General features: G+C 40.6%; 1 gene segment (V, D, J or C); it reads right to left on the minus strand.

Moving 5' to 3' along the window:
• Positions 1-1,558: 1,558 nt before the first annotated feature.
• Positions 1,559-12,311, minus strand: LOC129052792 (immunoglobulin lambda variable 3-19-like). The segment is given in 4 exon segments: positions 1,559-1,695; positions 11,605-11,620; positions 11,760-12,085; positions 12,232-12,311. Coding segments are annotated over 4 exon segments (525 nt in total).
• Positions 12,312-12,351: the final 40 nt, after the last annotated feature.

A 12,351-nucleotide genomic window follows, 5' to 3' on the forward strand; every position in this document is an offset into this window, starting at 1 on the left:
CGAGGGGATAGGATGCACTTTACTGGGCTTCCAGACCCAGGACTGATCCTCAAACACCTCCTGAGCCTTCAGGGCTGGCCTCCCTCTTAGGCTCCTCCTGGGCAGCCCCGGAGCTTCTGGCTGCAGCTCTGCTGCCTCCTGCTGGTCAAGAAGAGGGAACCCAGGAGCTTCCTTCCTCCAGGTGACTCCAGGACACCTGACACCTGGGAGGTTGAAAACTATGGAGTCCAGCCTCAGTCTGTGCCATATGTGAACCCCTCTGGCTCAGCACAGAGAGGTGACAGATATGGTTACAGGGAGGTGGGGCAGGTGCAATCCTAGTAACTGAGTCTCAGGTTGAAATGCTCTTCTTTTCCGTGGTTTTTGATCACAGAATGGATAGTGCAGGATAAACTGTATATCTTCTGTTTAAAATATAAGTCCAGTGAAATGTGGTCATATCCACATGTACTCCTGCTTCCTGTGTATACTGAACACAAGATTCATTTTCCCACCCCAATAAGAACAGCTGCACTGTAACCGGGAGTACCTGATGTTTCTGTCACTAAACCTCAGTGTGTACTTGAACCATCGTCACCATCATTGTCATGGTATTCTTTCCATTAATCGTAAGAACAAGAAGATTAAGGTAGAAAATTATGAGCATAACTAGGTGGGACCTTTCTGTGTTCAAACCACATATGAGAAACTCTATAGCATTCCCTACAACTGTGGTTTTATCAGCATGGTTTTATTTTTCCTTATAAACTTAAATATTTATCAAAAGTTAACATTTCAGTGATTAAAACTGATGCATTTCTTCCCCAAGATTTTGATCACTTTTATGTTTTTGATGTGAAACTGTGCTTTTTATTGCTAGAAGGCCTTTTCTTTCCTGTGGGAATAATAAAAAAATACTTTCAATCGACAGTAGGCCCCTGTTGGATCACAGGCCCTAAGTGGATTCCTAGGTCCCAGGTGCACATCAGGAGCAGGTGTACAAGCAGGCCCTGGGTGGACTTACCTGTGTACAGGTAAGGAGCTGACCTGGGGGGAGGGTGAGCAGCCAGCAGCCCAGGGGGTTCTGAGTAGGTCTTATGGAAGGAAGGGGCTGAGGATATGGAAACTTGAAGAAGTGACTTCACTTCCTTGGTGATATACCCTCACAGAACTTAGAACTCTGGTAACCAGGCACCCACATCCTAGAGACAGTCCTGCAGCCAGTTCCCTTTGTGGGAGATACTCAGGAGAGCAAGATGTTCTCATGCTGCATCCGCACATCTTGAGGCTCCTGCTTCAGGAGGGCCCAGAGTGAGAGCCTTTTCCCATGATGACAATGCAGTTTCATTCCTCACCCCAGGCACCTCTGGCCGAAGGTGCCCCCAGGTACAACAGGACAGCCCTGGGCAGGCCCTACGAGGCCAGGCCTCACTGGTGATCCCATCCGGGCCACATCTGTGCATTGTCTTTGGCCAGCTGGAGCCTCTGGAGTCCCTCCAGGTACAGGCACACGGTGAGGGGGGCCTGTAGTTTTGGAGACTTTGTGGGGGCAGTGTTTTTGGACTGGAATTCCTTTAATTCAGTGAGGCTGATTCTGTGTGTGGAAATTCCAGTGGAAAGTGACTGACATTGGTGACTCTTTCTTCTTTTTCATCTCCTGCTCAATGTGCAGCAATACAGGACCTTCCAGCACCAGCTGATGAGCCAGTGCCAGCACTAGGGGAAGAGCCCCCTTCAGGGACAGAACTGGACCTAGAGGCAGCTGCAGAGCCCTCCTGCCCCTGCCCTGGCCCGGCCAAGGACCAGCCCATTAAGGAGCTGCCTGACATCATGGCACCTGCTCTAGCCACTGGCCTCAGCCCTGGGGCTGAAAGCATGGCTGGAGCAAGAGGTGGAAGAGAGTGGGTGGCCAGCACAGCCCCAGTCAGCAGCTGCCACTCTGCTCTCAGCCCTGGGCACTGTGGGAGGCATGGAGGCAGAGAGCCGGGTATGTGGCCTGGGCTGTCTGACTCACTGGAGTCAGCACTGAGTGGTCAGCACATTTTGTGTCTGGTGAGGGCTTCCTTCCTGGTTCATAGATGGCCATCTTTGTACTGTGTCCTCACATGACAGAAGGGATGAGGGAGCTCTCAGCTGTCCCTTTGATAGGGACACTGATCCCATTCACGGGTTCTCTGCTTTCATCACTTAATCACCTTCCAAGGCCTCACCTCCAAATCCCATCACATAGGGAATTAGATTTTAACACATGAATTAGAGGGGACAGTAAGATTTAGTCTATAGCATCAGGGCACTCTGAGCCCTTTGCACTCACAGGAAATCTCTAATCTTCTACAAGTGTTTGCTGGTCCCCTTTGGGTTTAGGGAAATTTGTAATTGCCGCTCTTGATTCAGCTTGGTCCAAACTTAAATTTTACATTTGCCCACATAACTTGTTCAGGAGACAGAGGGAACTTTATTGGCAACTGACCATTTGGAGGTTTAGCGAATCCGTGGGGGAGGGCTTGGGATCTGGATGAGCAGAAGTAGAGGGAGGAAAGGAGGAAGGTGCAGAAGGAGAGAGGGCAGAATATGAAAGGGGAAGAGGACCTCTGGATGCAAGGGTCAACTGAAGGGCAAGAAAGGTAATTTTCCTGGCATTGTAAAGTCGGATCCCGTATCATGTCAGCATCATCTGAGGAATACATTGTTTCAATGCATATTCCTGGGTTCTGAAAATGTTGATTTCGGAAATCTGGAGTTATGTCAATTTGTCTGTATTTATCATAAGAATTTTGGATAATTCTGATGAAATTAGACCACAAAGCAGAGCTTGACAACCACTCATTTGGGATGTGTATCTGGAAGACATTTGATTATATGAAATAATCACAGAAATCTGAGGAGGAATTGTTTATCTAAAAATGCTTGCATATAATTCAACTCTTCCTATATATGCAGTTTGACCACACATTTGGTCTCTATAATACTAAGATTGGAAATGTGCAGAAAGTCTTTTAAAAGTCAAGTAGACGGAGGAAAGGAATTGGAGAGAAAAGAAAACTGACAATTATCTGATAAGAAGAGAAGAGAAGCGAAGGGGAAGGATGTAGCACATTTTTGTACATTATTTGATGACATCTAAATTATAAGCTCAAATTGTGTTTCTAAGAAAGCCAATAATACAAGTTTTCAGAGTATAGAGGGTGTAGTGCCAACACTGATTTGCTGGGAAAGAGAAGTGTACTCTGTCTTGCGGCATAATGTGAAACAGGCTCAAAAAAAGGGTCATTATTTAAGAAGTGTTTGTTTTATTGGTGCTGAATTATTTTATCTCATACTTAGTTGAAAATGAAAGGGCTGTAAAGTGCTTAGGTTGAACACAAAGTCCTCTGCTATCGGTAACATCTTCAGGAGCCGTATTACAGGAGGGACAGGTAGCAATGGTGGAGTGAATGGCTCTTTGCTTATGTATTAAACCAAACAGTATGGCATGTATTTTATTAAGAAATCTGTTAAAATGAAGTAAACCTCTGGTTCTTGTTCTTAATAGGCACACTATTTGCTATGGCAGCAAGAGCAAAAGGCTTAAGTACCAAAAATGTACGTTAACAACAAACATTTTCGTATAAACAAAACAATGTGAACATCCATATGTGACAGTAACTCCTAAGCCCAAAATATTTTTAACTGAGATTGAAATCATTTTCTGCATAACAAATGTTATTATTGTATTCTGAGATGATGTATTATTTGTATATAGACACTATAAATATTAACTTATCTAAGTTACTCATTATTTATTCAACAAATCTCTGGAATCTACAAAATGCTGGTTTCGGCACTGAATGTAAAATTTATATAAAATATAATACTTTTTCTTAGTGGTTGATTAAAAACACAATATATACATATTAGATGGAGGCTGTACGATTGAAATCAGGCAGAGACTGACTTGCTAATAAAAAAATCAGGAAACCCAGTGTGATTATTTTTAATAATAATCTATATTTAATACAGGGCTCTTGTTTTTTCTCATAGACATATATTACAATATGGAATTGCTGGTGTTTGGTATCTGAATGTTTTAGTATAGCAGGTATAGTGAGTTTTCCAAAGACATATTACGTGGAACCACATCCTCTCCAACAACTTCTAGTATCAGTCTTTGTAAAGTGTGTCCATTAAATGGGTGTGGGTTTTGCAGGTGATTATTCTGTTATTGAAAGATAACAGGATACCTAGCTGTAATAAGCAAGGCATGCAGAGGCACATGTTTAGAGTGTGTCCCGACCCTGGAATTAAAACAAATCCAATTTGTGCCTCCACTGTTCAATAAAAAGTTTCCTTAATAATCCAGAGATCAGGCATTCTTTTGAGAAACCACTCTAATATGGTTTCTCACCTACTCACTCCAAGAAAATTGCTCTTATCAAAGCACAAACAATATCCATATCGTTAAATGATGAATTGAAGCATAATTCCTCAGGCTTTGTCTTAATTATGTATCAGCAGCATTGAAAGCAGTTGATCTCTCCCTCCCTCCTTTTTTCAAAACTTTCTTTGAGAGAATTCCAGAACACTTAACCTACTTCCCCCTTGACATTTTTGATAATTACCCCTAGTACTTTTTTGCTGGTTTCTTCTCATCTTTATCACTTTTTTTTCTTTTTGAGATGAAGTTTTGCTCTTGTTTCCCAGGCTGGAGTGCAATGATGCAATCTCGACTCACCGCACCCTCCACCTCCTGGCTTCAAGCGATTCTCCTGCCTCAGCCTCCTGAGTAGCTGGTATTACAGGCATGAGCCACCACACCCAGCTGATTTTGTAGTTTTAGTAGAGATAGGGTTTCTCCATATTGGTCAGGCTGGCCTCGAACTCCCGACCTCAGGAGATCTGCCCGCCTTGGCCTTCCAAAGTGCTGGGATTCCAGGCATGAGCCACCGCGCCCGGCCTACTACTTTTTGGGTGTTAGATAACCACTGGACTCAGGACTTTGACTAACATTTCTTAAGTTTGCTTTCTTACTAATTTTTGTGTCATTCATTTCCTGATATTTTCTTTGATACCATAACACTAGACTATGCACAACACTGTCTGACTTCTCCATTTGGACATCTGTTAGGAATGTCAAAATAAGTCCACATGGAGCCACTGATACTCCTCAAACTTGCTCTTCCCCATTCTGTTTAATGGCAATTCCCGTTTTATAGTTTCTCAGCTCAATATTCATGGTGTCCGCTTTTAATTCTCTCTGTCACTGCAGCTCTGTCGTCCTCTCTCTGTATCTGTCTGGTTTTCACTCTCTCTTTCTCTCTCTGTCTCTCTCTCTGTAACACACACACACACACACACACATTTTTTCAGATCTGACATGTATGAAAATCCTGCCAGCTTTACCTTTAAAGTGAAGTCATTCCAAATGGTATTTGCAAATTCACCTTCCCACCCTCACCGCTTGGTGACTATAGTACTTCCCTCCCAAGGCCAAAGCTCTACTGCACAGATTTCTTGAGGAAATAATGAGAACTATTATACATTCTTATTTCAAGAGCCCTCAAAATACAGGCTAGCCATATTCTATATGAATTTAAGCTCCTCTCATCACCCTATTTTTCAATCCAGTCTCCACACAGCAAGCACAGGATGCAGTTAGAATTCCAAGCCATATCACAACACTCCTGTTTTAAAGTCCCTGATTAATTATTTCTTTTTTCCTCATTAGAATTTAAGTTTAACGAAGCTGGGCAACTTTGTATGTTTTTCCACTGACCTATCTTCAGAGCTGGAGATCACTTGGTACAAGATAAATGATCAGTAAATATTTTCAAACAGCAGAATCAATTATAAATAGTTTTACTATAGAGTATACACTGAGACTTAAAAATCAAGAAAATAGATTCATCAAGAGAATTCTGTTTTGATTTTGTTATCCCTTGATTGGATTATCTGTCTTAGTATAAATTTCAGTGTGGAAAGCTGTAAGCGTTTTCTAAATTTTAAAATAAAAGACAAGGAATTTAAATATCTGCTCCTTTTATTTAAGGGATAAAAAAGACAAGCTTATCTTTTAAAATAAATTTTATATATGTATACACAATCTAAATTTATTTTTCTCTCTTTATCCCTGAATACTTTGTAAAGGTATTCACATCCTCATTTTTTTAAAATCCACTTCAATGATAACATTTTAAAAGATATTTGCAACTTCCTTAAGAATATCTTGGTGTTCCACTGAACAGCTTGCCAAGTAATACATTAGCAGTACAACTTCCTCATAATGCTTTAACTTGTTTGATTAAATTTATAAATTTCCTACTCTCAACTCATAATTTCATTCACACATAATACATCCTACTTGATCTCTGTGGGGTGTTCATACCATATATTTACTATTGAAAATGGTTTTGATATCTGAACAGAAATTTATAATTGTATTGCTTATTAGACTGTTCTATAGAATCTCTTTCAGTTTTGGTTCTGTTGCTTATTGATTACAGAGTGGCTCTGGTACTCTAAAGCTTGAAATATCTTCTTTCTTTTTTTCTTTCTCCTTCCTTCCTTCCTTCCTGCCTGCCTGGCTTCCTTCTTTCCTTCCTTCCTTCCTTCCTTCCTTCCTCATCCTTCCTTCTCTTTCTTTCTTTCAACAGGTTTTGCTCTGTTGCCCAGGCTGGAATGCAGTGGTGCTAACAGGGCTCATTTCAATTATTTTTTAAACAGAATCATATCTAATTACATTAATCAAATTTCTTTTCAATGTAACCAACATTTCTTTTAAGTGATGGATTAAACATTTACCATGTTTTAGCCTCGACAGTTTACCTTCTGCAGCCTCAGCTTGTCTGGCTCCAGCAATCCTCCCATCTCAGTCTCTTGAGTAGATGGGACTACAGGCGGTGCCACCATGCCTGGCAAAGTTTTGTAACTTTTGGTAGAGATGGAGTTTCATCATGTTGCCCAGGCTGGTCTTGAGCTCCTGGGATCAGTCAAAACTCACAGCTCGTCCTCCCAAATTGCTGGGATTATAGACTTGAGCCACCATGCCCAGCCAAAAGGTTGAAACATTTTCTAAGTTTGAAAACAAAGTTCATGTTATTTAAATACCTGTTACTTAAAATTTGGAAGACATGTTAACACCATATAAACCCAGAGCCTGCATTTTTAGATTAGTAACCTGTAGATGTTTTTCATTCCTTCTAAAGTTAAAACAATGCATATTTTGTATTCAGATAATTCTTGATAACAGAAGGTAACTATTTAATTTTTCACTTAAAAGAAATGCGGTTACTTTGAAAAGACATTTGGTTAAGGTAAGTGAGATAAATTTCTGTTTAAAAAATAACTTAAGAAAAATAATGCTCAAAGAGCAGAGGTCATGGCATTTATCCCAGAGAGAGGAAGTTGATCTTGTTCTGCCTGTGATAGCAAAAGTGTATGGATCAAGATTATTCTATAGGGTCATAGATTACAAGATAGCATAACATTTTATTTTAAAAATGAAGACAATTTTGGGTACATGTATTAAATGTAAGAGAATGAACAAGCAGCTTAAAAAATGAACTTTTCATGCTCACTTTTGGGGGATATTATGGGATACAAACAAGTGCAGACAGCAGTGTGAGGAATAAAATTCTCATCCTGGCTTAGGAATAAAATTCTCATCCTGGCTTAGTGTAGGCAGAACCTCACAGTCTCTGAGCAACCCCACAATGTGGTATGGTTAGGGCATGGACCCTCAATATAAAACGTGTTCTCATTTGGTGAGAATTGAAATAAAAATGTATACTACTAACCTCAACACCAAATGATTGGTTCATTATTTGATAGACCCTGTGACTTTATAACATATACAATTGTGTTATCATTCTATAAGGTTTATCATTTGTGACACTGAAAACCAGAATAATTTCAAATTTGAAGTGAAAGAAGTCCTTTAGAGAAATAAATTTCAAGATACAACCCCCTATCTATCTATATCTATATCATCTATGATATCGGCCATTTTCATATTGCAAAAAGCAAGGGCATTCTTCTAGGTCTTCTAAATGTTATAGGATCACACAGACATTGACACAATGGCGATAGACACAGATAGATGTTAATATTATTTGGAAAACAGTTTCATTTCTAGTGTGATGAACAAATGTTTAAGGTGTTGGTGGTCTTAGGCATTATTTCCCACTAGGGTCCATATTTTTGCGTGTGAAAAATAGTTACTAGAGGGAGAGCAAAGACAGAGCGCTCTCATTGTTCCCAGAGAATCGGACTAGAGAAATATGAAGTCGCCTACCTTCACCAGCATTTGCACTTTTTGTCTTTTTGCTCATAGCCATTCCAGCTAGGGTGAGATTGTATCTCACTGGAGTTTTGATTCTCATTCCCTCGCTAATTAGTGATGTTCAACATTTTTCTCGTATGCCTGTTGGCCATTTGTATATCTTCTATTGAGAAAAGTCTCTTCAAATTCTTGGCCCACTTTTTAATGGTATTATTAGTTTTTTATGCTAGTGAGTTATTTCAGTTTTTTTTTTTTTTAATTTTCTTATACTGAATGTTAGGTCCTTGTCAGGTGAACAGTTTGCAAATATTTTCTCTCATTCAACACGTTGTCTTTACTCTGTTGATTGTTTCTTTTGCCTTTCAGGAGCTTTGTAGTTTAAAGAAGTCCCATATCTCTATTATTTGTTGTTGTCTGTGCTTTTGAAGTCTTGGCCATATAATTTTTTATCTAGAACAATGTCCTAAAGAATTTGTTCCTCCCCTACATTAAGTTCCCTTCTAGTAGTTTTATAGTTTGGGGTGTTATATTTTGGTCTTTAATCCGTTTTTAGTTGATATTTTTTGTGGAGAGGATAAGTGTCTAGTTTCATTGTTCTGTACATGGGTATCCAGTTTTCTCGTCACCATTTATTGAAAATTGTGCCATTTTCTCAGTGTACATTCTTGACATCTTTGTTGAAAATCAGTCAGCTATATATAGATATATGGATTTATTTACGGGTTTTCTATTTTGTTATATTGGTGTCAGTGTCTGATTGCATGCCAATAACTTCCTGTTTTGGTTACTATAGTTTGTAGCATATTTTAATTCTAGTAGCGTGATATCTTCAGCTGTGTTCTTTTTGCTCAGTACTGCTTTGGCTATTCAGGGTCTTTTCTAGTTTTATACCAATTTTAGAGGTTTTTTTAATTTCTGTGAATAATGTCATTGGTATTTTGATAGAAATTGCATTGAGTTTGTAGATTGCTTTGGGTAGTAAGTTTCTTTATTTAATATATTCTAAATATAACTCCACTGATTTAGGCTTGCATTACTTCTAATAAGAAATCAACTATTATCTGGGGATGGTTACTGGGTAAGAAAAAACTAGTTAGAAATAATCAATAAGGCCTACTATTTGACAGCACAACAGGATGACTATAGTCAATAACAACTTAATTGTACATTTTATAAAGCTAAAAGAGTGTAATTGAATAGTTTATAATACAAAGGACAAATGCTTGAGTGAATGAATACTGAATTTTCCATAATGTGACTATTTCACATTGCATGCCTGTTTTGAAACATCTTGTGTACCCAATAAAAATATATGCCTACTATGCAGCCACTAAAATTAAAAAAATTTTTAAAAACCAAATTTGTTCTTGTCATTATGTTGTTCACCTGTATCTCTCTCTCTCCCTTTCTCTCTCTCTCTCTCTGTCTGTGTGTGTGTGTGTCTTTGGGACATGTTAAACTTTTTGGAATAGTAGGTTTCTAGTTTTCACAAAATTAGGGAAATTTTGGCCATTGTTCCTTTAAATTGTTTTTCTGCCTTTTCTCTTCCCTATCCAATCTTACCTCCTTTAATGACTTTCATTATACCAATTTAGGCGGTTGAAGATGTTCTAAAGCTCACTGATGCTCTGTTTACGCTTTTGTGCTTCGTCATGAATAGCTGCCATTGCCATATCTTCAAGTTCACTCATCTATTCTTTCACAGAATCCAATCTGCAATCAGTCTCATTCAGTGTATTTTTTATTGCAGACATATTATGGATCATTTATAAGAGCATACCTTGCGTCTCTCTTTATATGTTTTATGTATCCACTTAACATGATTTTTCAATGTTATATCCTCATGAACAAGTAGAATAGAATAGAGTTATAAGAATTTCTTTCATATCCTTGCCTACAAGGTCTATCATGTGTGCAATTTTATTGCCATTTGGGATTGATTCACTTCTCTGTTTGACATAGCATATATTTTCTGATTACCTTGCAGGAAATATTGACAGGATGAAGGCATTGTGCATTTTTCCTGCTGGGTTGAGAATTCTTTCGCAGTTCATTCTCTATTTCTGTCTTTTATTGTTGAATTCAGTAAAATTACTTGAAAACAGTTTGAGTTTTTCTGTTTGCTTTTACAATTTCTTTTTCTTTTTTTTTTTTTTTTTTTGAGAGAGTCTCTCTCTGTCGCCCAGGCTGGAGTGCAGTGGCGCCATGTCTGCTCACAGCAAGCTCTGCCTCCCGGGTTCCCGCCATTCTCCTGCCTCAGCATCCTGAGTAGCTGGTACTACAGGCACCCACCACCACCCCCAGCTATTTTTTGTATTTTTAGTAGAGATGGAGTTTCATCGTGTTAGCCAGTATGGTCTCAATCTCCTGACCTCGTGATCCGCCCGCCTCGGCCTCCTAAAATGCTGGGATACACTTTCATAGTTGAGATCTGAGCAGCATTTTGTCTAGGGTGACATTTTCCCCAGTACTGAGGCAAAGCTCTTCTGATGAGTCAACCTCATGCCCTGTAACTCAGGCTTTTCCTCTATGACTGTAGTGTGTGAGTGTGAGTGCGTGGAGGTGTGTGTGTGAGAGTGAGCTCTGTGAGGTGCTCCCTCAAGAGTCTTTGCATGGTTCTTTTCTCTTTCAGAGGTGTTTCTTTACACACAAGTGCTCATCAGTTCATGTATATTTGCAGACCTCAGAGTTCTCTGCATGTGCAACTGCCTCCTCTTTGATACTCTTCCAACTAGACTGTTTTTGTTCATTTTTAAAAAATTTTTGAGATCACTGGAATCCTACTCTAAGAAGCAGGATTCCATGCAGTAGGGTTTCATGATATACTCTCAGGAAAGAAGTGTGGGAGGCGTGACTGGGAATGTGTTACAACTGACTGCTCAGCTAGAAGGCGCTTCAAGATCATTCTAAATTAAAGTATGGCTTTGGGATTAAAGCATCAGGTAGTCATTGCTCCTGAACTACATTCTGAAGGAGGCACATCTTTGCATGAAGCCATTCTTTGCACTCAAAGGCATTTTTCGGTGGGGAATTGCAGTGTGAAGCTGGGGTGCGAAGGGATGCCACAGTGCTCACTAGGAAAGACTTTCTTGTTCAGAACATCAGGATGCATGGAGCTGGGGCTTGAGGGTCTCAGTTAAACATGGGGAGTTCAGACCAATAATCCAGGGCATTTGGGCCACAAAGTACAGGCATTGTGTTAGATCCAGTCACCACACAAGAGGAACTCCAGGGATCATGACCACTCAACAGCTGTCCGTCTCCTTCTTGCGGTCCTTCCACTCAGGTCATCTTGAGGCAAGGCAAACTCAGTCCAAACAACAGCAGAAGGCTTGATGTCCTTCAAGCCTTACATCATCCTGACCCACCTTCTGCAGAGCCTACCTGGAGGAATGGAGGGAAAGGCAGCCTGGAGGTCTCAGATCCAAGTGAACTGGGCCAGCCCTGCTTATGGCTTTGTTCACAGTCCTGCTGGGGCTGGAGAGAGAGGATGACACAGATAGTGAAGGGGTTTCTGTCTCACTTCCCCATCTGTCTGTGTCACTGTGGGATGGTTACCACTGCCGTCCCAGGAGTTACAGTAATAGTCAGCCTCATCTTCCGCCTGAGCCCCAGTGATGGTCAAGGAAGCTGTGTTTCCTGAGCTGGCGCCAGAGAATCGGTCTGGGATCCCCGAGGGCCGGTTGTTGTTACCATAGATGACAAGCACAGGGGCCTGTCCTGGCTTCTGCTGGTACCAGCTTGCATAATAGCTTCTGAGGCTGTCTCCTTGGCAGGTGATCTTGACTGTCTGTCCCAAGGTCACAGACACAGCAGGGTCCTGAGTCAGCTCAGAAGAAACCACAGAACCTGCAAAAGAGGACAGGAGAGGTGAGGATAAGGGTTTCACGCTTAGAGTCCCACACCCCACACTACTCCCTGTGTTGAGCCAAAGCTCAGGGCCAGGCTGGCACAGCTAGCATGATAATATGGGGTTGAGCCCTGGGAGGCAGCACCTATGCAAAGAGTGAGGAGACTAAGCCAGAGAGGGGTCCAGGCCATGGTGGAGACACTCCAAAACTCTGCCTCTGAGCCCACAGCTGAGGAGGAAACTCCAGGCCTCTCTTATCATAGGA

The sequence above is a fragment of the Pongo abelii genome, chromosome 23 (genome assembly GCF_028885655.2).
Source record: "Pongo abelii isolate AG06213 chromosome 23, NHGRI_mPonAbe1-v2.0_pri, whole genome shotgun sequence".
In the NCBI taxonomy this organism is placed as follows: domain Eukaryota; kingdom Metazoa; phylum Chordata; class Mammalia; order Primates; family Hominidae; genus Pongo; species Pongo abelii.